The 26,572-nt window shown below is 34.8% G+C and overlaps 1 protein-coding gene across 1 annotated transcript; it reads left to right on the top strand.

Moving 5' to 3' along the window:
- The first annotated feature begins 7,153 nt into the window (after window positions 1-7,153).
- Window positions 7,154-25,643, top strand: LOC121422562 (meiosis-specific with OB domain-containing protein-like). The gene is made up of 11 exons (XM_041617707.1): window positions 7,154-7,259; window positions 7,955-8,086; window positions 9,037-9,112; window positions 10,947-11,139; window positions 14,070-14,170; window positions 14,599-14,651; window positions 18,679-18,774; window positions 20,169-20,258; window positions 21,822-21,975; window positions 24,357-24,546; window positions 25,452-25,643. The coding sequence occupies exons 1-11, from the start codon at window positions 7,154-7,156 to the stop codon at window positions 25,641-25,643; spliced, it is 1,383 nt and encodes a 460-aa protein (XP_041473641.1).
- Window positions 25,644-26,572: the final 929 nt, after the last annotated feature.

The raw sequence follows: 26,572 nt of genomic DNA on the forward strand, positions 1-26,572 counted from the left end.
GATTACCGACGTCCGCAACCATTAATCTTGAAAGTGCCATTTTCCTTAGACACATTTTCTTTTGTAATATCCATGCAGGATCAGTTATAGTTTTTATCAAAGAGGGGGGGGGGGATTTTCCATTCACATTTTCCTGTCGCGCGGCCGTCATAATATGATTTCCTATTCTTTTTTTAATGGGTTAGTATCAACTTAATTTTCATTTTTAGAAGCAACGTAAGGTATTTAATGTGGGGTGAATTTAAATCACCATGCGAGCGCAAAGCGCGTGCTCTAATTTTTGGATATTTTCCATATTTAGCCTGAAAAATTGCACATTGCGAGCAAATTTTATAGCGAGTAATCATCATGGGGGGTATCTAACGAAAAGCGCGAGCTGAAATTTTTAACATACTGGCCAGCAAACAGAGAGTGAAGAAAATTGATGCGAGCTGAAATTTTGATTTCCGACCAGAAAACCTGACATTCTGAGCACTTTTTGCATGCATAGTGTATATAACAATACATACTTGCGCGAGCTGATACTTTTTATTAAGGCTTCTGAAAAAGACAGGTTAATCAACTGTTTGCAGTGATTCATGAAAGACACATTTCTCATTAATCACATAGAGCGAGTGGAAAGCGTAAGCTTATATTTTTTAGACATTGGACCTGAAAATTGGACTGGTTATTACATTTCTAATTAAGAATCGAGTTAACAAGCAATGTAACCATGAAGAATATGGGGATAGATCTAAGCAACTGTTGTGAGCGCGATCTGATTTTTTTTTTATTTCACAACCTGAAAATTTGACAATCTTAACGCTGTGCAATGATGAACATGATGGGTATCAATCACATTTAGATTTTAAATCGGACATTCCGTGCAGTTTTTGTACTCATAAAAAGTAAGGATATCACTGAATGATGCGAGCGCGAAGCGCGAGTTGAAAACTTTGGATATTTTGACTATAAAACTAAACATTTTTACATTAAAACAAATTCAGTTTCTGCTTCTGTAATTGAACAAGCTGTGCATCTCAATAAAGATATTGCGAGTGCGAAGCGTGAGCTGATTTTTTTTATTTACTAACCCAAAAGGAAGCATATTAAGCAATGTCCAACGTGAAAGAAAATGGTTCACTGTCGGTACAGAAGTGCGAATTGACAACTCTTGATATTTTCACTCGAAAACGTTTTTGTATAATTATAGATTCCACATAATTAAAACATCTTTCGGTTCTATCTTTCTTTCCGTTCTTTCTTTCTTTCTTTCGGTTCTTTCTTTCTTCCGTTCTTTAATTCTTCCTTTCTTTCTTTCTTTCTTTCTTGTTTTCTTTCATTCCTTCTTTCGTTCTTCTGTCCTTTCTTTCTTTGTTTGTTTTTTCTTTCTTTCTCTCTTTCTCCCTTCTTTCTTTCTTCTCGCCCTTTTTCCATTTTCCCGCCGGCAGTGCTGAATTACCGACGATATCGAAATTAGTGGGGGTGGTCGCACCCCCCTTTGGCGACGGCCCTGGCTGCCCCCCCCCCAAAAAAAAGGGTCTTCATCACCAATTGTAGGTCGTTTCATGCCCAACAAAATTGACAAGCAAAAAAAAAGGGCCTTCTCCACAAATTTTTAGTCATATCGTATAACTCAAAAAATTGGTTTGGGTATTAAAAACTTTTAGGAGGATGGAACCCCTGCAACCACCCCCCCCCCTGCGTACGCCACTATAGCTGATTGTAGTGTTTATGATGATCACAATTGAATGTCTAATTTTGCTCAGGAGAAATTTTGAACTGTATGATTTTTTTAACTTTCAAAATGACGGGAAAGAATCTATACTGTGAAAACACTGTTTAGCATTTTAAGCACGTTGTTTAAGCCCGTCACTCTAACAACCACTGTTAAAGCATTTTAAACAACTGTATAAACCTTTTAAACAAATTGTTAAAAAGTTTAAACAATTACTAAAGAGTTTAAACAACTTGTTGTTAGAGTGACAGGCTTAATTAAACGATGTGCTATTTTTTTTACTTTGTAGAAAGAAAGCCAAAGAAAGAAAGAGAGAAAGAAAGAATTAAACAAAGAAAGAAATATAGAAAGAAAGAAAGAAAGAAAGATAGATAGAAAGAAAGAAAGAAAGAAAGAAAGAAGGGATGAAGGAAAGAAAGAAAGAAAGAAAGAAAGAGAAAGAAAGAAAGAAAGAAAGAAAGAAAGAAAAAAGAAAAGAAAAAAGAAATAAAGAAGAAATAAATAGGACCAGAAGGCAAGGCTTTACAATCGCTGCATTTTGAATAAAAGGTAAGGAAATAACTACACAAATTATGAATAAATTTAGCTAATTCAATTTCAAAATTAAGGTATGCTAATGAACACTACTCCCTCTATCAAACCACTATACCACTCCCACCCCAGTGGCGTAGCTACGGGGGGGCCTGGGGGGGCACGTGCCCCCCCTGAGATTTGGTGTGCCCCCCAGAAAAAAATGGCAGAGCAAAAAAAAGAAAGAAAAAGGGAGAAAGAAGAAAAGAAAAAAGGAAAAGAAGAAAAAAAAAGAAAAAAAGAAGAGGAAAATAAGAGGAGGAAGACTTGCAATTAAAAAACAAAATATTTCATGTTACTTTATAAAATTTTTGCTTGCGCTTCGCGCCAGAATTGCTTGTTCGATGAGATTCATATCTTGTTCAATAGGCTGATATGGAGCAAGTTTTGAAGTCAATATACACAAAATATTTTAGCTCGGACATCGAGCTTTCATCATTTTTTTTTCATTTACAAATTTAAGTGATCTGTAAAATGTCCGTTTTATGGTCTACATATCAGCATTTTAAGCTCACGCTGCGTGGTCATATTGTTTGATTTGCCAAGTTCATATTGTCTACGTGTATTCCATAATGTTCCATTAAACAAATGTATTCAGAATGCCCAGATTGATTCTAGGTCTAAATCTAAAACATGCGCGATAGTCGCGATGCCCTGCATGTTCTTTACTTAAAATGTACTTAAATTATCCAGTTTCACATCAGAATATCAATAATTGTCTGCTCATGCTTCACGATCGCATTATTAATGATACCCAATTGATGATATTCTATTTATGATTTTACAAAATATGAATAGAGTGTCCCGCTTTTAGGTCTAAAATATCAATTTTCTTCTCCTCTCGCGCTTCTCGCTCGCATCAATTGTTTAGTTACATACCTATCCCATTTATTAATACAAGAATTAGAATGACCAATTTTTAGGTCGGAATGTCAAAAAAATTTGCTCGCGCTTCGTGCTCGCATTATTGAAACATATTGGCGTTGGCAGTAACCATCTAGTTACATACGAATCTTGTTCAGGATTACACATAACATTGCCCAGAAAATTAAATTTTCAGGAAAAAATACATGAAAGTAAAAAAAAAAATCGCTCGCGCTTCGCGCTCGCACTTTTCATAAGGCTTATGAGATTATTTCATGTTTATGTTGTTTTATAAGAATACAATTAAGAAGTCGGACAGATCGGGGAAAATATAGGTGAAGATAATTTCGGGCCCCGTCCCCTATTGGCGAAAGTCGGATCCGCCCTTGTGACACATACACACACAACGGAAAAATGGCCGGTGCCCCCCCGGGAAAAAAATCCTAGCTACGCCACTGTCCCACCCCTTCCCTCCTCCTCCCCCCCCTCGATCTGGGTTTTTTTTAGTAATCTTTTATTCTCTCCTCTCATCAAACAAATTTGAACATAGCAAAATATTACATTCATGATCATGAATTCGAAATTACATCATAAATAACAAAGCTTGGTTTGAACGTATTGCGATCAACACATCCATACTTTTGACAAATGTCATGAATAAATTCTAAATCAATTCAATTTGTTCTTAAAATACCTGAAATATATTTTTTCTATCAAGATTGATTCCATAACTATTTATTTTCCAGGGATTATATATTTTTTTCTCTTACATTTATTCACATTCATAATATATATTTGTAATTGAATATGCCTACATAACATTAAAAAGCAGGAAAACCTAAATTCAAACAAATTGTTCACCATTCATTGATGGTTGCATGACACACACAAAAATATTGAATTCTGTAAGAATACAACTAATAAAATTTATGAGATAAAATTTAATATTCATAATCCCCGGCCTCCTACACCTCACAGCCAGCTCACAGCACCCCCCCCCCCCCCTTTCGTCGATATCGATAAGATCGATCAATCCAAATGCAAAATCGATAACAAACCAGCTGCTGTGGATGCATGGACTCGACAAAAATAAATAAACAATTTCTTTAATCCAGAAACGTTTAATATACCAATCTATGATTTTAGAGGTCAATTCGACAACGTGACTAGGATCCATATTAATCCAGGTAGGGTCGAAATGTATATACGATAATGCAATAATAAAAATAGGTTAACAAGTTACTGTTAGTTAGTTCTTGACCCTCTCTCTTTTACTCTGAGTCTGAAACTCTGATTCCAGTCCTGTGCCCTCTCTCTCATGACTTTGGCCCTAGTTTAGCGTCTCCGTCCCCGCGGCGACGGCGCCGCGTTGTGATGTCCCTCCCAATCGACTCCTATCCTAATCCGAGCTCCTAGACTAGTCCTACGTATACCATGTATACGACGAACTATTCAGTAGATTTATTGAGACCTTGGCCTATAACTTAAGGCTATATTCAGGTTTTTTTGTGACAGGGTGTGTGTTTTGACTGTTTCAAAGTAAAGTTTAACTCTGGTCTCTGTTGAACTTGGTTTGTACAGTTAGAAGTTAACGTTAAGTCTTCATTTAAGATTAAAAAGTCAAAGAGATCTAACGTAAACCTTAGAAGTAGAACTAGTTAGGTAGACCTTACTAAATTAATGTGTCGTTAGGTCTTTATGAATCCTCATGTGTCGTTAAAGTTAGGTCTAACGTTAGATCAAATAATGTTAAATCTGTCCCTGAATTATTGATTTTATTGCCATTAGACTAGAGTCTACCTAACTTAAATTCATTCATTCTCTTTTACCCTAGTTTTGTCTTTGTTCGAATGACTTTCATGTAACACTACCTATGGTAGGCCTACAGTTAAATAATAGAACTGGGACTGTTTGTAGATCAGACTAGACTTGATCTATACAATACTACACCCAATTTTTGGATCTTCTAATAATTAGCACTACAGTTTAAGGAATATTACAAGATAAAAAGGATCAGGTCTTCATAATTTTCCTTCACTAGCTTTAGCCAAGGCCCTAACTAATTTGAGCTTTCTAAACACTAAAAGTGATAATGTTAACTTTTTAATCGATAACTAAACATGACATTGGGTCTGTCAGTATCACTAACAATACTTGATCACCTTCAACCTAGGCTGTTTTATGCTGGTAGATCAAAATTGATTTAGCTCTAGAAATATAATCATTGACTCTAGATCTAACTATGAATTTGTAAATTTGCTGCATTAGCTATATGTTATAGAACTTACCTAAAAATATTTATGTCATTTTTCATTATTGCTCAAATAGATGGCATGGGCAGGCAATATTGGTGGTGACTTTGGTTCCCAGAATACCTGGCCAGATGGGACCCCTATTAAGCATGGACTCGGACTTGGACCATCAAAAAGAGCATCAAATCAAGGATACGGTGCTGGTGATGAAGAGAGGAAGGTGAACCTCAAAGATTTGACTGCACAAGCATCCAATGTGGTAAGTTAACATCTAACTTAGATAAAGAGTACCATTTTATGAAAACATAAAAAATATACTGGTATCCGTACAATAGCAATAACTTTTTTGCTTTTATCTTTTTTGTTTTAAGTGTGTTTCATGATTATCTACCTAGTAGGTTGATTAGAAGATAGAATACACTTTCCTTTTTCCTATCTTTCTTAACTAAGCAGAGAGATTGGTTTTTGTTGGTGAAAATCTTTATTTTTTTAAAAATGTCTTTGGTTTTAAAAAATACCTTTCACAGAAAATCCTTATCATCATAGTTTGATGCAATTCAAATCCTCATTTAGTCTTTTATTTTGCCGTTATGCCGTCAATTTATAAACTAGCCATTTGTGGTGTTCTCTTCTTTACATTTTGTTTGTCTTAACTTACATTGTACACTTTTTATATCCATGTTTGTTATGTTTGTAATTTTGTTGTAGGGCCTCCAAGGACAACAGTATATCAATTACTGATGGAGCCACCCTTAAAAGGAGACTTATAAATTAATCTAGAATAAGGAGATTAAACAGATTAATGCTTTTCTTAATTGCAGGTTATCATTGGCATTGTAATTGCAAAACAGAAACCAAGACAAGTGCAAAGTAAAGCAAGTAAGTGCACACTTCTGGAATAACTGACTGGACGATTTTTTATCATTTTCCTCTTATTTCAAAGATAAATACCAGTTGTAGGCATGATCTCAAACTGATTTTGAACAGAATCCAACGAAATTGCCACCAAAGTATTTGTGTGTATAAATAAAAAAATATGTGCCAAATATGTGCTCTGGAAGAAAATGTGTATTTGCTGAGAAACAAGCAAAATAAGCAAGGAATTCCATAAAATGTTGGGGGGTTTTCGAAGCGATGTCAATACACTGTCCCACATATACATTTTTGTGTTAGTGGTCATCAGAATTATCTATTTTGAGCTAAGATTTCATGATTTACAAAGATAAATTTACATTGATGTTACAGATCTAGATGTATAATAATATTTTGAAAATTAACCTTGACTTAAAAGAATTTTTCATGAAATAATTGCTTCCTGCAACTACTGACTTTTACCTTTATCATATACTTTCTATAATCATTATTTTATTAATTTCATAACTCATATCAACTATTAAGAGTTATAATTTTAATAAAAAAATATTAAAATGAACTACAGCTTATGATGTATAAAAAGATGCTTTTATTCAACTTTGATGACTTTGATTTAACAGGAATTCTTCTTTCCAGTTTTAATAGGTTAGATTTGATAGCGCTTCACATACAGTGTCATATTTGGATCACTTTTATGAAACCAAATTCTCCTACTTTATAAATATTTGCAGATATTGCAATATACATGTAAGAATGTACGTAGATTATTCTAATGGGTATCATCTCATGAATTTAATGTTTGTCGAGCATGATGCTCCCTTCCACAAAACAATCCAAAAGCAATTTTGATTTAATTGACAAGTTGATTACATTGAAGATGATACTCGAGTTCTGTAATGCCCTTTTGTTTAATTTACCGCAGGCTCAGTTACATAAGCTTCAGAAGCTTCAGAATGCAGCCGCTCGCATTGTCACTTTGTCAAGTAAACGCTCACATATCACTCCCATCTTGTATTCCTTGCACTGGCTCCCTATCAAAAATTGGATTATCTTTAAAATTTTGTTGCTTGACTTTCATAGTATTCTTGGATCTGCACCACAATACAGTCTTTCATTTACCAATCACTACAGACCAGGCAGACCTTTGCACTCATCCACCTCTGGCTTCCTTGTCATTCCAAGAGTTTTAAAAACTTGGGGGGAAAGATAATTTGCCTTTGCATGCCCACTTTGTGGAATAGCCTTCCTGAAGACATAAAAAAATGTAACTCTGTCGAAACTTTTAAAAAATCTTCTAAAAACTTTGTTATTTAACTCTTAGCTCTTTATGCGCCTTGAGCACTCTACAGAGTGGATTTGGTGCTCTACAAGACTCATTACTCAACTGGTGTGTTGGCTCAGTTGGTAGAGCGTCCGTCTCACAACCGGGAGGTCGGGGGTTCAAACCCAGGCCGCGTCAGACCAAAAGACGTTAAAAGATGGGAGTTGCTGCTACCCTGTTTGGCGTTCAACAATTAAAGGGATAGAGCATCGTCAATCTGGCGCTGCATGGTGGCTGCTGGGCCCACGATCAATTGGGCAAAGCAAATTTTCGGAGTACTTCATTTCATGTCTATTTCGAACAATAAATTATGGATTTTCATTATTATTATTATTGATTATTTATGTGTTTCTGTAGATCCTGGTACTGATCGTTCAGTGTTTGGTTTCACCCTCCGCGATTCTCCTGTCGATTTCATCAATGCGTCTTGCTGGGGCTCGAGCGAACATGTGCTGGAACTCAGCAATAAATTCAGAATTGGGGATATTGGTAAGATTTTGAATTTTACCCACTCCATGTCACTGAGTGTATCCAAAATCTACTCAAATGGATTTATATGATAAATGAAAGCTTGTTCAACAAGATCATTTCAGGAGGCATAGTGTTATGTTTATTATCAGAGGTGATTTCTGATGAAATAAATGTTTTCAATATTTTGACTATATCGATAAAGAAGCGAAACATGGCGGTAAAAAATGAGAAATAATTTGTAAATACCCGGTATATATGTATGTGTATATTTCATTTGATGAACAGATGAATAAAACAGTAGTTAGATACATAAAGAGTAGAAGTATGTTCTTTAAAAAAGTGACCACAGAGGGGGAAAATAGTGTGTAATAATGACAGAGTACTCAACACATACTACACATTCTATGGTGGCTAAAGATCCCGGCTGATGGAGCTTGAATTTGTTGTGGGGAGTACAAATTTCATATGAGTGCTTAAAACTAATTATGTATCTGAGAGTAGTTAATTTACTCTGAAATAGCCATTTTACTTCAATTAATGTAAAGAGAAATGATCGTTCATAGGCTATCACCGTGAATGTTCCTCGACACTATACTTTCTATTAGCCATCTACAATTTTGTTATCATTATTATGACAATCAACAGATATTATTGTGATAATTATCATCAGGGAGTATATTTCCTGGTAGCCCATTGAAATTTGCTCGACATTTCTTAAAGACTGCTATGCATACAGTCTTTTGTATACCGGTAGCATATTTTAACATATGGCTGTACATTACTTACTTGAGAGTTTTCCTCTTATGACCAAAATGCTATTTAAATTTGTAAAGCAAAATTATAACCTGAGCATTGTTCCATTCTTTTTTGATTGCCATCATCACCATCATCATAATTATCATCATCATTGTTCCTTCTTTTATCAGATGAATAACTAAGAAGTATTCTTTTCTGACATTTTGATATAGTTGAGCTGAAGAACCCACAAGTTCAGACTAAGTCAAATAGTGAAATAGAGGAGAGATGCAGACCGTGGACTCCAAGGTCAGCATGATCCCTTTGTTTCAGTTGTGTTCATTATAAATGCTATAAATGCATAACCAAACAAGGAAATAGCATTTCGTAGGAAGAGTAAATTTATTGTGACCTGGGCTCCGTTACACATAGGGTTGCAATGAATTGCAAATATGAAAGAACTGCACTTATTGTTTCTCGGTCAACAATGATCTTGATTGGTCATTTGTATTTAGTGATTGATTTCAAACCATTGTGTTACGGATCTCAGAAGAAGAATTTACTAGGGGTATTCTATATAAATATTTGTACATAGTTAAACAAGTCTACACTGATTTTATTGTTCAATGTACAATATAACTTTCAATATACAGTGCTATAAAAAAAAAGTTTACACTTAGAAAAAATCCTGTAAAATTATACATTTGTAATATCCTGAAGATTTTTCCACATTTTAACGTTGGTACAGATCCATTTAAGCAAATTACGATATAATTGTCAAAATATATTTCGGCTTCAGTGAGCACCACTTACTTTTGAAAAGTTAGTGAAAAATGATTTGCGCAAAATTTTGAAATAGTTATGCGAATAAAAGTAGGCCGTAATTCGTGAATAACACGTGGAATTAAGTTAGTAAAATTGATTTCAAGATATCTTTTACCTTTTTTAATTTGTTTCCTTGCCCAAAACACTTCAAAGAGAGTATTGTGCCCACCCAACTCCCCCACACACCCAGGCCATTGTGACGATATTTGCTTTACACTGAGCCGTGATTTACATGAAATTGCTTAGGCTTGATTTTCATTTTGTTAATCACTATCTGGCTTGAGAAAAGTGTGGAGAAACAAGTATTAAATGATACATGAAATATAAACCCACTTTAAGTGATAAGAACTTAGTGATAAAATGCTGGAAATGTCTGATATAAACTTTTGTTCGGATTTAGTTATGTCCTCAGATCCAGCTGGCATAAAAAAGGGTAAAGTTGTGCTGACTAAGTGTTAAAATTTCAATTTGGGTGGCAATCAAATCATACAATATTGCCACTATTGTTACAAAATGCTTGAATGTATCTGTGTTATTTCAATTGACTAAAAGTGCAAAGAAAATGTATGAGAAATGTTTCACAGGGTAAGTTTGATTTCACCCTTTCCTCTTGACACAGCATGAAAAGAAGCATTTCTGCGCAAACAGATTTATGCGAGCTTTACAAAAATGGACAGTACTCACTCAAGTGTAACATTCTGTCAAAACTTTTACTTTCATTGGACAGATGAGACCCAAATCCAAGAATATATGTGAAAAAATTACCCATAGGTTGTATATTTTTTAATTCACAGGGCTCTTTCAAAGTGTAAACTTTTTTTTTGATACGCACTGTATAGCCTGTATAGTCATGTTCACTGCTTTTTTAAATGACGTTATCCTTGATCAGGTTGTTTGTTAATGCTATTTAAAGCTATTTATTCCAAACATTTCCAATATGCATGGTAAAGTGTTATTTTAAACCTCAGTACCTCAAGCCGACCACAACAAACACTTATATTACTTAAAAAAAAAGATTCACAAAACTGCTGTAGAAATCATATTCATGAATTCCTGAAAATAAAAGGTGTATTTGTTATCATTTTTATAGTTATGTCATAGCACACTTTGTTTATTTTCTGTTGAACAAAAATAGTAAAAGTGCAAACTTTCTCTATCTGTGTAAGTGGTTTTAATCTTTATTTTCATCACACTGTGTTCTTGACATATCTTTTGGTCCCACTGTATTTCTGTCAAGTGTCAAGTCACCTGACGGGAGTAACCTTTCAAGACGGCTTCTCCGTTTACACTAACCCATTTCTCATAAATCCTTTGATAGCGCCTTCCAACTGAACGTGAGCGAACGCTACTCCAAGCTGAACCTGTACGACGGATGGCATGCCGAGCCCTTTGGTGCCTTACAACACATGCCAATTAGAGAGAGCACTGATTACTATACCCTGGGTGATGTCTTGGCTAATGGTCGTAATCTTCACGGAGAGCACATCAACCTCCTAACTCTCGTCAAGAAGGTATAATTACCCTGTATTGGTGTAAACACACCTGGTGCCCAGTGCTTACGTAATTGTTGATATATAGGTCATGTTGTGGACTGTTAAACCATTCAAATTGGAGTCAATCTTTGCTACATGTGTTATTACATGGAAAAATGGACAATAAGGGCTGCCAATTAGTACTTTTCAGTATTTAATACTGAAAAGCGAGAAGAATACTGATGATTTCATCAAATTTCATGCAAAATGCTGATTTCTAAAGTTTAAGTTTAATGTGTTGTTGCTTAATGTTAATATTAATACATATTTCCTCACCATAATACTGATTTTCAGCCTTGAAAATACTGAAATGTTCTTGTTCAGGTTGGCAACTCTGGACAAGGGAAGACAGAGGGAAAGAAGAAGGAAGAGAGGGAGAAAGAGAAGACAAGAATAAGAAGGAGGAGAAGAAGTGGAAAAGAAGAGGAGGAAGATGGTTGTATAATCTTTGAGAAGATGTTAACTTTAGTTAATCAATAGAGACAAACAATCTTAATATAAATACTTGCAACTACCATTTCTTGCATTTCTTGCAACTACCATTAATAACAGGTTTAGTCAAACAAGGATGAAAGCTGTGCATGACATAAGAATATTCACAAAGTCACTGTTTTATTACAAAACTGTAACAATTATTCAGTTGGAAGATATTTTTGTTATATAAAAATAGATCTATTAATTGCTAAAAAAATGATATGTAAGATTTTCAAAAGTGCTGCTATCCAAATTTTTTGATGGTGAATAGCATTCGAAACCTAAGTACAGGTATTTTATGAGTAAATTGTCACTTGGTCAACGCCCACTATGTCTACTTTCCACTCTGTCTGCTTTCCATTTAGTCTCATCACACACGATGTGACCCTTGTTGGTCTAAAACTGCTCTGTACTAACTCATTGCTGTAATTGAGCCCAATTACAATTTTGTTTGATATTCATTTGTTGGCTAAACCTTTCACTTTCTGCAATATCCACTAGGTCCAGTAACGCTTAGTCTGTATGGTAATGCGACTCGTCTATGGACCAAGTTTTCATTTTACAAAGTGGAACACAATAAGTAGACAAAGTGAGAATGATTAGATGATTTGAGCATTAGACCATTTGCTACTATACTGCACCACACGGGTCGTGTGCTCCAGTGGTTAGAGCATTGGACTCATAATCGCAAGGTTGTGAGTTCAAATCCCAACTCTGCCATTGTCTCCACTTTGATAAAAAGGCCCGAGAGTGATATATGTCGTCTATAACATCAGCCACTATGACTGATTAACCTAGACGTAAAATGTTTCATAGGAAATTGGTTATATACCAGCTTGGCGATTTACCAGCAAAATGCTGTCCTGCCGAGTTCCTAAGGGAGTTACCACAAACAGAAACAAGTTGGGTTTACCATAATGGCATTAGATGATTTTAGCATTAGACCATCTGCCTGTTAGACCAAGTGGGTTTAGCCGTAATGGAATGAGAAGATTTGAGTATTACAGGAACTACTATTGGAACAAGTGGATCTGCCATGATGGCATTAGATGATGTGAGCATTAGACCATTTGCTATTAGACCAAGTGGATAAAACAATTTTATCTACTTAGCAATCTAAAGAAGATGTGAATATACTACTGAAAAAAAATGAATGTAAAATACATCTGAATCCAGAAATGTGTAATATATGAGTATATATTTCGTTCAAATTGACAAAGGGTGTAAGAATATATCATATTCACTTTTTATGGAAGTTCCTAGTTAATTTTTTTTGTGTGTTTCATTCTTTGTTTACCTTGTCACCCATTACTAAATGGGCATTCCTAGAATGCCCTCTGTATATGTGTATGTTAATGCAAAGATAATATATACTTTTTGACATTTCAGATATATCTTAGTAAAGCTTTTGACAAAGTATATTTGCGTATTCTGTTGTGAGACGAAATACATGTATACTATGATAATGGGATACAACTTGTTTCTTAGATTAAATTAGGTTTTATATTTTAAATTGAAGTTCATTTCTATCATAAGAACAAATAGTCAATACTATAATGCAAATTATTAAATTAATTATTTAGTTCAGTTTATGTTTTTTTATGTAGGAAATCCTTAATTCAAAGAAATGACATATTAGAATTGTCATGTTGATCTACATTAGATGTGAAACTATTTTTTTTTTGAAAGCTTAATTTCTCAGTAATTTTGTAGAACAGGTTACTCTTGCACACTGCAAAAACTCTGGTGTTGATTTAACACCAGCCAAGAATCTATATTTGTCCACACCAGAAAAGAATTGAAACAACACCAGTTTGGAATCAAACCAATCCTGTGTTAATTCTAATTGGTGTTGTATAAACACCAATCTGGTGTTAGAGTTTCTGTAGTGCAACTAGATATATGAATACTGTTCATTCTTCCCTGAACTTTTGTGGTGAACCTCTCATAGTTAACTGGATTTGTTTCTGATATATATGTGTGGGAGCTAGTAGAAATCGATGGATGACACAGAAAATTATGTTTGCTTGCGCTTTCATGTTTATTACATTAATTTGGAGCAAATGACTGAAAATACAAGAGGATATAGGCTAATAATCACAAACTAATGCACATCAATGATTCATGAAATAAAATATCTACTGTATATACACTGTATGTATTTGTTTCTCATTGATTGGAAGTACAGAGAGACCGCTTGTGAGGAACAATATTTTTTTTACTCGCTCTTTCCAGTTCCCTCTCTCCCTCTTTCTTTTGTTCACTGGAAGCACAGAGAGACTGCTATTTAGTAAGATTGTGTTTTTTAAACTGGTTTGCTGCCTTGTTTTCATCATTCTTTCTTAAGGGTATTGCTTTTGCAGGCATCCAATTGTCATCCATGCATTCTGAAGCCATCCCTCCTTAAGTGCCCTCGTGTTTTCTCTTCCATTCAGGTTGGTACTCCAAAGGACATTGTAACGAAAGGAGGTCGGGAGACAAAGAGATGCGAGGTGTCTCTCTTTGATGAGACATGCGCCTCGTTTTCTATGGTCATGTAAGTAGGGAAGCGTTGTTTTACTTCTGCATTGCATCATGTTTGTTATGCTGAGCAAATATTCATCATTAAAGAATCTTTGATGCATGAGAATATGTCTCCGCTCTTAGATAATATCGATATCAAATTGTATCTTAATGCTCTGTTAATACCGTGCAATACTCCCCATGGAGTAGAGGATGTGCTTCTATTGTGTGAATGACTGTTTGAATCTGATGACCAGGGAAATAATATATCTGTTAGCGCTTAGATATGTGCAATGTATGTCTTAAGCACATTATGAATAACCAAGTTGTTATTAATACCTGCCTTATTTACAAACATAGTCATCTGCTCTTTTTAATTTATGATATATCTGTTTCATGTATGCATTTCTCCATTCACTTTCTCCTCCGATATCCTGTTCTCTATTCTCTCTCTCTCTCTAGCTGGGATGAAGAAGTTATAGATCTGGTTCAGCAATGGGAATCCAAGGAGACAGGTAATTCATCCCAACAGGATCTGTCATTTCCCAAATTTTGCTTTCAATATGTTTGATAATTATATCTAATAGAACATCCTGTGCACATTTCAAGTCACATGACCAAGGTCAAAGGTCAATGAACTTTGGCCAAGTTGGGGGGTATTTGTTGAATTACCATCATAACTTTGAAAGTTTATGGATATGATTCATGAAACTTGGACATAAGAGTAACAAAGTATCACTGAACATCTTGTGCTAGTTTCAGGTCACACGACCCTTCAAAGTTTATAGATATAGTGTATAAAATGTGGATAAAGGGGTAATCAAGTATCACTGACAAGTTTTAGGTAACATGATCAAGGTCAAATGTCAATAAACGTATTGTATCATACACGAATGGTGTGTTTTGGGAATAATTATTTTATAGTAGTTTTCAAAGTCACCACTGCTGCTATGCTAATTGCGTAATGCAGGTGAGACGGCCAGAGGCATTCCACTTGTTGAATCAAGTATTCATAAAAAAATTATTTTCCAGGGTGGTTAGAAAACCTCACATCGGTTGCTATTAATTTTTCTTGGGGGGGGTACAAAAGGGACCCATCATTGCCCTTGCTGGGACTTCTTCCAACGATAATGCACTATGTAGTCATTATTCATTTTAATAATCACAGTTATGATCTTGTGTACATTGCTTATTAGGTGGTCTGTCATGAATATGACAGATCACCTATTATATTCGTCAGAATTTTCTTTATTTTTATTGCCAAAGCTAGTAACCACTTTATCTCAATATCGGGCGTGTCAATTTTCTTGATTTTCATGTCATGTATGGCAATCATTATGGACATGCGAAACGAAACTTTTCAAGGTTATCAAATCATGATGACGTCATCTGGGTGCCATTTTGTAAAATTAAATGATTGATCATATCATCACAACTAATCATCAAAAATCATCCATATTTGCATCATATCAAGTTCAGGTGACAAGTCATCAGGACATGTCAACAGAGGTCATGCAAAGGTCACGACGCGCACGTACGCGCGCGTCAAAATTTAAAAATTTTCCAAATCAACCGTGGTCAAGTTTGGGTACGTTTTAGGCCATTTTGAGCATGTCAAGAATTTGCGCGCGCACAGGTATGCGTGCGCGTTCTTGATCCTACCATCGCTATGCCTCTTCGAGTTGTCATTTATTTTCCATCGTCCATGATCTTCTGATTAATTTGATACCTCATTAAGCCTCTTACGACCAATAATACCGGAATGCGCGTCCATTCAAATTTGCATTGCACGCGCGTGCAAACTCGCAAAATAAGTCATAAGTGGGCAAAAATATGCCAATATAAAATTCACTGTAGCATTTCAGGGAGTCCGTTGACCCCCAATTTTTTTTCCTATTCGAATAGAGTATGAATTGGAGATATGATTTTATGCCACATTTGACCCTTAAAAACATCGTGACGTCATCAACATGGCGTCGGAACTAAAAATTAGTGTTTTCTGTTTCATGATGTCACCACACTCATGTAAATTTATTCTAATTACGTAAATATTGGTCTTTTCTCGCCAAACTTTCAATATGTTTTACCTTAGAATGTACCCTTTAGACAATATGTCCATTGTTTCATTTTAGAGCTTGTACTATTCTCAAAACTGGAATTTGTACTAGGTTTGTCATCATGACATTTTTCTACTTGCAACAATTTACATTGACAATATGTTTCCTGTTTTGCACTCCATGTCTGTCCGGAAGATCGTGGTCGACTGGATAACGCACCTGCCTGGTAACGCTAGGGTCAGTGGTTCAAACCTCGCTTGACTCTCTTTTTTTTTTTTTTTTTTTTTCCTTTATTAGGTGGTCTGTCATGAATATGACAGATCACCTATTATATTCGTCAGAATTTTCTTTATTTTTATTGCCAAAGCTAGTAACCACTTTATCTCAATATCGGGCGTGTCAATTTTCTTGATTTTCATGTCATGTATGGCAATCATTATGGACATGCGAAACGAAACTTTTCAAGGTTATCAAATCATGATGACGTCTTCTAGGCGCCATTTTGTAAAATTAAATGATTGATCATATCATCGCAACTAATCATCAAAAATCATCCATATTTGCATCATATCAAGTTCAGGTGACAAGTCATCAGGACATGTCAATAGAGGTCATGCAAAGGTCACGACGCGCACGTACGCGCGCGTCAAAATTTAAAAATTTTCCAAATCAACCGTGGTCAAGTTTGGGTACGTTTTAGGCCATTTTGAGCATGTCAAGAATTTGCGCGCGCACAGGTATGCGTGCGCGTTCTTGATCCTACCATCGCTATGCCTCTTCGAGTTGTCATTTATTTTGTGTCTGTCCATCGTCCATGATCTTCTGATTAATTTGATACCTCATTAAGCCTCTTACGACCAATAGTACCGGAATGCGCGTCCATTCAAATTTGCATTGCACGCGCGTGCAAACTCGCAAAATAAGTCATAAGTGGGCAAAAATATGCCAATATAAAATTCACTGTAGCATTTCAGGGAGTCCGTTGACCCCCAATTTTTCCTCACTCGTCGATATAGTCAATATCACATCTGGAAATTGCATAAATATCACAAAATTACGTAAAAAATGAAAATTGCACATTTTTGCAACATATATGTCAACGTATTTATGCATATTTGATTTTATCTTCGTTATTAGTAGTCAGTTTTCTCTCAAATTTTGATATCATGTAGTCGAAAAAATTATCTACAAATAACGTGGAATAATTTTCACTTTCGACCGCAGCATCAATGTTTTGTGACCTGTTTAAGTTTTTGCAAATTTTTTTCTGGGCCTAATTTTTGAGAATTTTTTAGAGAAAATGTTTTATTAATCAATTTTACGGTCTTCCTATAAATTTCAAGCCAACTGGTTTTGCGGATTTTCACGTAGGATATTTTTCGTAGTTTTTCCGGAACTTTTTAAGAGGTAATTTTAACATTGTAAAACATTGTTTATGTATTTTCTTAGTAAATGCTACAATATTAAAACGCTATTGTGTTGAAAATTTTCATTCCGGACATTTTGTGGAAATTTTCTGATTTTTTTTATTCGCCTTTCACTAAATATAACATATAACAAATTTTCAGTTACCTTCTGTGAAATTAAAAATTATGCAATTTACTTAAATACACATTTTCTGAAAATTTGCGGGAAAATTGCCTGTATTTGAATCTTTCACCTGACTTTTTTTGTAAAGTCATCAAGTAAGAATTTTCAAGTTAATGCTAAAGTCATAAACAATTGATAAATGGATATTGAAATGCTTGACGGAAAAAATAATGTGAAAAGTTTAGGAATTTCAGAGATTTTGCAAACATTCCCCCCCCAAAAAAAAAATCTACTTAATTCTTTCATCAGATACATCACTAATGAGTTTTGAAGTGAATGATGTTAAATTGTAGCATTGTGAAATTTCTCATTAAAAATAATTCAAATTTACCAGAAGTTTTGAACATTGTGAAAATTCTTCTTTGAAAGCTTAAAAGAAAAATTGTTGACAGAATAAAGAATTTTTAAAAAGATTTTGCATACAAAACATGAAACTGTAGATTAAAAATTAGCTGCTCTGAAATAGAAGGCTCCTTTCATAGCGCAATTTTGGAAAGCCAATTTCGGTAAATCGTATCAAATTTTTGAGGAGTTTTTAAGGAATTTTACGTGCTCCAAACTTCATGTCGTATTTACCGTATTGCATTATCATTGTAATCATGATGGTTGTCATCACCACATTAATAATCACATTTAGCAATGGTAAAAATTTATTCCTATAATGTCTATGATCAAGATTATCAATCATAGCAAAAAAAAATCATTTCATACAACATCAGCCGACACTGAATGAAAAATCATGACAGACCACCTAATTCGTCCTCATGACGAATTAAAATCTAGTTACTATTAATATCATTATTATTGTCATTACTTTACATAGATATAATTTGTTGTATTTAGTGTTTATTTATACTCATGGCATAATGCCTAATTCATTTCATTTCCAATGCAGTGATATTTGCTGTGGATGTTGTAGCAAAGTATGACGATTTCCGGAACACAATGGTAGCCAGTGTGGACTCTAAATCCATCTTCACAGTCAATCCTGGTATGTATGTAATAATAATGATAATATAGAATTTGTATAACGCACGTATCCACCTTTCTAGGTGCTCAAGGTACTCCTGGGGGCGTTTCATGAAAGGACTTGTCGGACGTTTTATCCGACAAGTCCCATTTTATCCGACAGTTACCATAGGAACAGTGCCTCTCAGCCAATCAAAATCATGGAAAGATGTCAGATCTGACAACTTGTCGGATGAAAATATTGATGAAACGCTCCCCTGTATTACCCTGGCTAAGCAAGTCTACCTATTCCGGTGCACACAGCGTTTTGAGGAATTACTTCCTGCCAGTACCCGTTTATCTCACCAGGGTTGAGTGTATGTCTTTGGTGGATTGAATTGAAACCCACCAGTAATCAATATCAGTATCACTTCCACTATTAAAAAAAAATAAAAAAGAAGAGATTAATCATGCAAAATAATGAACAAATAAAAAAAATGTATGATGATAATAGTAATAATTAAAATGATAATGATAATGATAATATAATAATGATAATAATAATAATAACAACAATAATGATATAATGATTATAATCTTTTCTTTATTTCAAAGAAAAGCAGAATACAAATAAACAAAGTGAGACAATGAAGAGTAACAGGCGAAACCAGGTCCATGAACCTATGCTGGTCCAAGGCAGGTTAACATGTACATAAAAAGTGAATTACATAGGCATAACATATTGATTGCGAACAAAAAGCAATCATAGAATTAAAACTGAGTAGGTGAATTTGCATTAATCATTAAAAAATAGCTTTGAAAAGAGACTTCTTACATGAGCAAAGGCACAAAGAGAAAAAAATGGCATGAGCAATGGAGCATTCCATACATCCGTTATGGTAGCAATAATCATTGTAGATATTAACGTGGTATTTTACATTAAGGAAGACAGAAGAGAGAGAGAGAGAGAGAGAAAAAAAGGTTCAATAAAAGAAAACGCATATATTGGGAGGGGGTTATAACTTAAGATTTTGTACCTTAGCAGCCTGGGTCAAAATTGCAAAGTTTGCAGCGGTACAGAAGCCTTATGACCTATCGGCGCCATTGCCCTAAAAAAATAATAATAATGTCAAAGTTTCACTCACCACCCATAATGTCAAAGTTTCAAAATATTGAAGATTGTTTTTCTTCTTAATGAACTTACATAAAATTCCACACTATTCTTCTATAATTTAAAAAAAATAGTAAAAGTGGTTTTTTAAAAGTATTTGATTAATTTCTCCATTATTTAAAAAAAAAGACAGCAAGAGAGTTACAATTGAAATTACAGAGTTATAACATTGTTTATTTCCACTTTGTTTTAAACAATGAATGGTTTATTTTTGTCTTCAAGCTTTTACTCCAATCCTTCTGTCAATTCTTTTGTATTTTTTCCAGACACCCGGGAGGCACATTCTCTATACAAGTTTGGTAAATCATGTACAGCTGAAGAAGAGGGTTCGGAAGACACAAGAGAGAGCATTGATTGTAAGAAATAGTCTGAAATTCAAATTAATAATATTAAAATATGCAACATTTATATAGCACTTAATACAAATTACTTATACACATTATTAATTATCACATTGATTAATACAAAGTGCTGCATACTATTACTCCAGCTTTAGCATGGCTACCCTGACGCTTGAGAATTCAAGGAATTCTATCCTATCGTGGGTACACAATAACTACACCTGGGCGGTGAGTGGAAAGTGTAGATAAAGGCCTTGCTAAAGGACGTAAGTGTAGATAAATGCCTTGCTAAAGGACGTAAGTGCTGTGATAGAATTTGAACTCCGGACTTAATATAGTCTGGTTTATAGTCTGGAGACTTATCCGCAAGCCACAACACCTCTACAAATTAAATAATTTTCGATTTTTTTTCTGCCCTATTCCTATTCTATTGGTTTTGTTTTGCTTGTTTTTAAATAGCAAGGATTACTTAATGTATTTGGATGACGTAGCATATGTTTCATGTGCCAGGCAATAAGGAACAAAAGAAAATTAGAATTTTACAATAGAAAGGTAATTCAATTGAGATCAATTTGATGTAATCCTTCTTACTTACTTTCAGATAGTAAATGCATAACCGCAGTCTTGATGTCTTTATTCCTCTTTTGAAAATTTGTGTTTAGAATTTGTTTTGAATTGTCCAGGGATCTTGCCATACAGGATTATCTTTTACTGGGAATGCTGGGATGATTCTAAGCACTCCCAGTATCAATGTAATAATCCTTCATGGCCAGGTCCCTGGAAAAAATAAGAATAGCCAATTTTTATATAGCGCTTTTCCCAGAATGGCTCAATGCGCTTTACAGCATATTATTACCCCGATCATTGGATTCATTTCAATTCCGCACAAAAAATGTACAATTTCCAAACCCTGAGGTGCATTCATCGCAGCTTCATTATGGCGTTGGCATATTCAAACATACAATGTCTTTCGCATCCTACCGGGTACCAGCACCTGGGTCGATCGCGAGTGGCAAAGTGTGGATTAAAGCCTTGCCAAAGGACGATAGACCGCGTTGGGATTCGAACACACGACCTTCTGTTCATAAGGCAAGAGTCAGAACCACTACAACATGGCTCTTCAACATTTGAAAATTTCATACTTTTCTTCAGTTTTCTCCTAAATTCATGTTTAACATAAAAAAAGAAAGATCAGTTTCAACCAGTAAAAAGCGAATAGGCTGTACACTTTATTCTGGAAGGAGTTCACTATAGACCAATGGTAGATTACTTGCAACATCCCCTTACTACTGCTGTATCCAGTGTATTTGATTAGAAAACATTCTAGTACCTGCATTTTTTGGATATATCATTAAGATCTTTGGACCATTTCCTTTCAAATTTCAGTAAAAAAAGGTGTTTTTTCCATAATACTGTGTTCCCCAAGAAAAGTTGCACTTGATGGTGAAAACAAACATGTCATCAAGGGTATTTGTCAGTAAGAGTACTAATTCTATTCCGTGCAATAATCCGATATTTTTAAACCATGCGCTTTCTCATGGTTTTTTATGGTATTTTTCATATCTTCATATCTAACAGTACAAACCATCCATAATGTGTACATGATAGACGAGTTGAAGGCTAAGATGAATGACAAGCAACCGATGATGCAATCACCTTATGGCATTGTCTATGCCTTCCTTTCATCCTATGATCTTGATGGACCTTCGTCTGCTGTGTTATCTATGAGATGGTGAGATGTTAAGAAGATTATACTGTTATCATCCCATCTCTCCTTGACAAAGTGACATGCCCTTCTCATTTTCTTTATTCTTCTCTCTTTGTTCATGTTCTTTTTTCTTCTTATTGTTGTTGTTTTTCTCTGTTATTTTTTTTTTATTTCTTTCTATTTTCTTCTTCTTCTTCATCTTTTTCTTCTTCTTTGTCTTATTCTCCTTCTTCTTTTCCTTCTTCTTCTTCTTCTTTTTTTTCACCTTCTTCTAGTCCTCTTCCTTCTTCTTCTGCTTCTTCTTCTTATGCTTCTTCTTCTCCTTCTTTTTATTTTCTTTCTATTTCTACTCCTTTCCTTCCTCACCTCTTCCTCATTCATCCTATGATCTGGATGGGCCATCGTCTGCTGTACCATCTTTTAGATGTTAAGAAGATTATACTGTTATCATTTCTATCTCTCCTTGACAGAGTGACATGACCTTATTCTCTTCCTCCACCTTCGTCTCCTTCTCATATTTTGGTCTTTGTTTTTCATGTTGCTGTTGTTCTACTGTTTGTTGCTTTTGTTCTTGCCTTTCTGCTACTTATTTTTCCTTTCCTTCTCTTAATCCTTCTCCTTTCCCTCTCTTCTTTCTCTTTCATCCTATGATGTGGATGGACCGTCTTCTGCTGTATTATCTATGAGATGATGCGGTGTTACGAAGATTATTGCTATCATCTGCATCTCTCCTTGAAAGGGTGACGTGCCCTTTTTGTCTTCCGCCTCCTTCTCCTCTTGTTCTTGTTCATTTTTCTTGCTGCTTCTTTGTTGTTGGTTTTTTGTTGCTGTTGTTTTTCTTTTTTGTCTCTTCTTCTTTTTCTTCTTATTATTCTCTTCTTGTTGTTGTTGTCCTACTTCTTCTACTCCTCCTCCTCCTCTTTCTTCTTCTTTTTCCTCTCTATCTTCTTGTTCTTCCTCTTCTTCTAATCCTTCTTCTGATCTTCTTCTCCTTTTTCTTATTCTATTTCTCCCCTTTTCTTCCTTCCTTTGTTCTCTTTCATCCTATGATCTGGATGGACCGTCCTCTGCTGTATTATTTATGAGATGTTAAGAAGATTATCATCCCCATCTCTCCTTTCTTTCTTTCTTTCTTTCTTTCTTTCTTTTTCTTCCTTCCTTCCTTCCTCTTCTTTTTTTATCTCCTTCCTTCTCTCCCTCTTTTTCTCCTCCTCTTTCTACTTCTTTTACTTTTCCTCCTCTTTTGTCTTCTTCCTCAGTCCTCTTCTTTACTTCTTCTACCACTTCTTGTTACTGTCCATCTCCTTTCTTTCCCCTCCCCTTTCTCCTTTTTATGTCTGATAATGGCATTAAAGATCAAGTTAGTAATTATGGTGAAAATGGTGGCAATTATAGTTACAATGATCGTGTTAAAGATGATTATGATAATAGAAAATTTAGCAATAATAAAAGAATAATAACAATTAAAAGCAGCTAGTACAGTTAGTAATAATAATCGCAATGATAACTGAGAGTGCTGGTAATGATAATCTTAGTAATTATAACACCAACAGTCAAACTAATAGGTAGACACTAAAGTGTGGAAGATGCTTATTAATTCCTTTGAACAAGATACCTGAAAGACAGACGTGTATGCTATCCCCTTGAAAATACTTCTTATCACGTCAATAAACATCTTCATCCCGGGCACATGAGTAGATGCGCAAATCTTCAATTGTTTTCAGAGGGCTTATCCTTGCTCTATTAGTATTTTGCCTCTGGATATGTTGCATATATGAATAATCTCCAATTTTTTTATGAGGAAAATAAGTTAATTTATTTGGGATGTGGTGAAGATAACATCCTATCTTGTCTTTAATCTTAGGTCGTTAGTTACATAGGTATAGTATCATGGTGTGTCTTTTCGTTCATATCTTTGGAGGGGATGATAGTGGGATGATCATTTCTGCTTCGGAACTTATACATTATAAAAAAGTGACATTTTATTTAGGAGAGTAAAAACTGAGAACCCTGTATTGAAATGTACTAGTAAGATATTATTTAAAGAGCCATGCATTGCTTCAATCTGTGGAAAGAAAGATAGTTTTATCTCCCTTTTACAGAAGCTATTACTGTTGTTTTTGTTAATATTATCATATTTTTTTAATTCGGTCTTTATTTTATTATTAATTAATTTATTCATTTATTCATTCATGTATTTATTTCTTCCCCTATTTATTCATTTATTTATTTATCTATGTATTTATTCATTCATTTATTTATTTAAGTATTCATTTATTCATGCATGCATTCATTTATTGATTACTTGATTTATTTTTTTTATTTCTTGGGGTCCCATTCTGTAAGACGTTATATGTTCATTGTAAGTTAGAATTTTAAAATCATATCTCAATCTCTCCTTACAGTACAAGCTGTCGATGGAGAGTAGATAAGGAGACAGGGACATGCTTGAATAGCAATTGTTCTGCTGCTCTCACTGACCAATCCCAGGCCGTCTTGAACTATGACCTCAGGGTCAGTCTGTCTGACCTGTCCGGAACTATCAGTGGGGTCTTCATTGGAGGATATGTGGCAGAGCAAATCATTGGAAAATCAGTGAGTAGAAACAGAATTTATATCTATTTCTTTAATATGATTTTGTAAAAAAAGAGCTAAGATGATGGATGGTAGATTGAAAAGAAGATAGGGTGATTCAAGTTTGATGTTGATGGTGTTTGACCAATGTTTACATCGGCACCAAATGAAAAGTAAACAGGTAATTGGGACATTAAGTCTCACTTCATAATAATAATAATGATATCTATTCATAGAGAGCAGAACCTATTCAACAAAGTATATATTCTACTGTGCTATATAAATGAATGTGTTTTAAATTTTAATTTGAAGTGTGTATATAGATGCCCTAACTTCAAGCGGTAACCTATATGAGTTTTGGGGCTACATTAGCAAAACTTTTATTACCTAGAATTTAGGTGTTAGCCCTTAAGCAGAATTATTTTTATATGTCCTAATCTGTGAAAAGATACAAACTGAAAAAAAGGGAGAGGAATTTACTTTGTGATACCCAGACTTTTTTGGGGGGTGGGGGCATTTACATGAATGCTACACCTTATCTGAAAACCACTGACATGGTTTGAGTAATGCCTTTGATCAATCGAGAAGTAATATACAATCTCTTTGCACTCTTCTTGTGGAGCGTCGTGGCCCTGTGGATTAGTCTTCCAACTTTGAAACTGAGGGTTGTGGGTTTGAATCCCAGCCTTGGCGTAATTTCCTTCAGCAAGAAACTTATCCACATTGTGCTGCACTCAACCTGAATGGGTATGGGTGAATGGGTACCCGGCAGGATTAATTCCTTGAATGCATGAGCGCTGAAAGGCAGCTCGAGCTAAAGCCGAGGTAATAATCATAATAACAATGCACCTCGGAATAGGTTAATGGTATTTGTAGATAGATGGCACTATATAATCGCCTATTATCATTATTATTGATCCGTGCAGGCTGAGGACTTCTCCAAGTGTTCCGAAGATGAGCTGACGAGGATCAAATGGCAGCGGCTCCTTGAGAGGTGCAAGGTGTACTTCAAGATTCAGGAGAGACCCGGGATCGTCAACGGTTCTTCTTCGTTCCTTAAGATATTGCAGTGCGAGAAAGCCGAACCCGATGAGGTACTCAAAAACATCAAAGTCTAGACTTCTGATGGACTCCAGGGGCCCGTAACACAAAGCTTAGCCATCGTCGTAGAACATTTCTCTACGAGTGATTGCATTGACTTAAATGTACAATATCAGAGGCCCGTAACACAAAACCTGGCAAAGATCGTAGAACATTTTTCTACGATCGATTCCATTGACTACAATGTACAATCCATCGTGAAAATCAAGCGTACAATTATTTGCTAACCTTCGTGTTACGGGACCCAGATGTGAAAATCAGGCATGTGATTGATCGCTAACCTTCGTGTTACGGGACCAAGGGCAACAAAAGATATTCCATCATATCAATTGACATACGATTGTTTGGTTTGGAGTCATTTTTGTTGTGACTGAAGCCTTCCTTCCCTCTGCCTTTTGAAATAAGTACAGTAAAACTTTGCATGGAAAAGGGAATTAATTATTACCATCATCATTGTCATTTTTATAACTGAACATTACATGGCAGTTGGGGGATCCACACAGGGAGGTGGGGTGAGGGCATGTACCTCTATGTTTTGAGAATCATCCACTGAGCATACATATTAAAAAAAAACAGTATAACTAAATCAAAGAAAAAGTGTCATTTATACCCTCTTAGATTTGCACTATGTGCCCTTTCTATTTAAAATTCTTGAATACGGCAATCTTTATGGTATACAAAATTGAGGCATTTTCTCCATTCTTTAAGAGAATATCTTTAAGTGATCCCATTTCTTCCTTTCAGAGTTGGCTGGTACGATTTGATGACATTTTTGCCACTTTTGAAATTTGTGATGTAAAGTTAGTTTTGGGTTATCCAAGTAACAATCTGAAAGTAATTTCAATACATATACGTGAATGAATGGCAAAATTTATTTTCTTAACCTGCAGAAATGGCTTGGATTTATTTATTATTGTATATATTTAAAAATATATAATATATTGAA

The sequence above is a fragment of the Lytechinus variegatus genome, chromosome 10 (assembly GCF_018143015.1).
Source record: "Lytechinus variegatus isolate NC3 chromosome 10, Lvar_3.0, whole genome shotgun sequence".
NCBI lineage: Eukaryota > Metazoa > Echinodermata > Echinoidea > Temnopleuroida > Toxopneustidae > Lytechinus > Lytechinus variegatus.

Excerpts from the sequence above, each read along its gene's own strand:
- LOC121422562 (XM_041617707.1), top strand. The coding sequence starts at position 7,154 with ATGATACTCGAGTTCTGTAATGCCCTTTTGTTTAATTTACCGCAGGCT. Across the intron at positions 9,113-10,946 it reads TGCAGACCGTGGACTCCAAG|CGCCTTCCAACTGAACGTGA; the intron begins GTCAGCATGATC and ends ATCCTTTGATAG. Across the intron at positions 24,547-25,451 it reads AGCAAATCATTGGAAAATCA|GCTGAGGACTTCTCCAAGTG; the intron begins GTGAGTAGAAAC and ends TGATCCGTGCAG.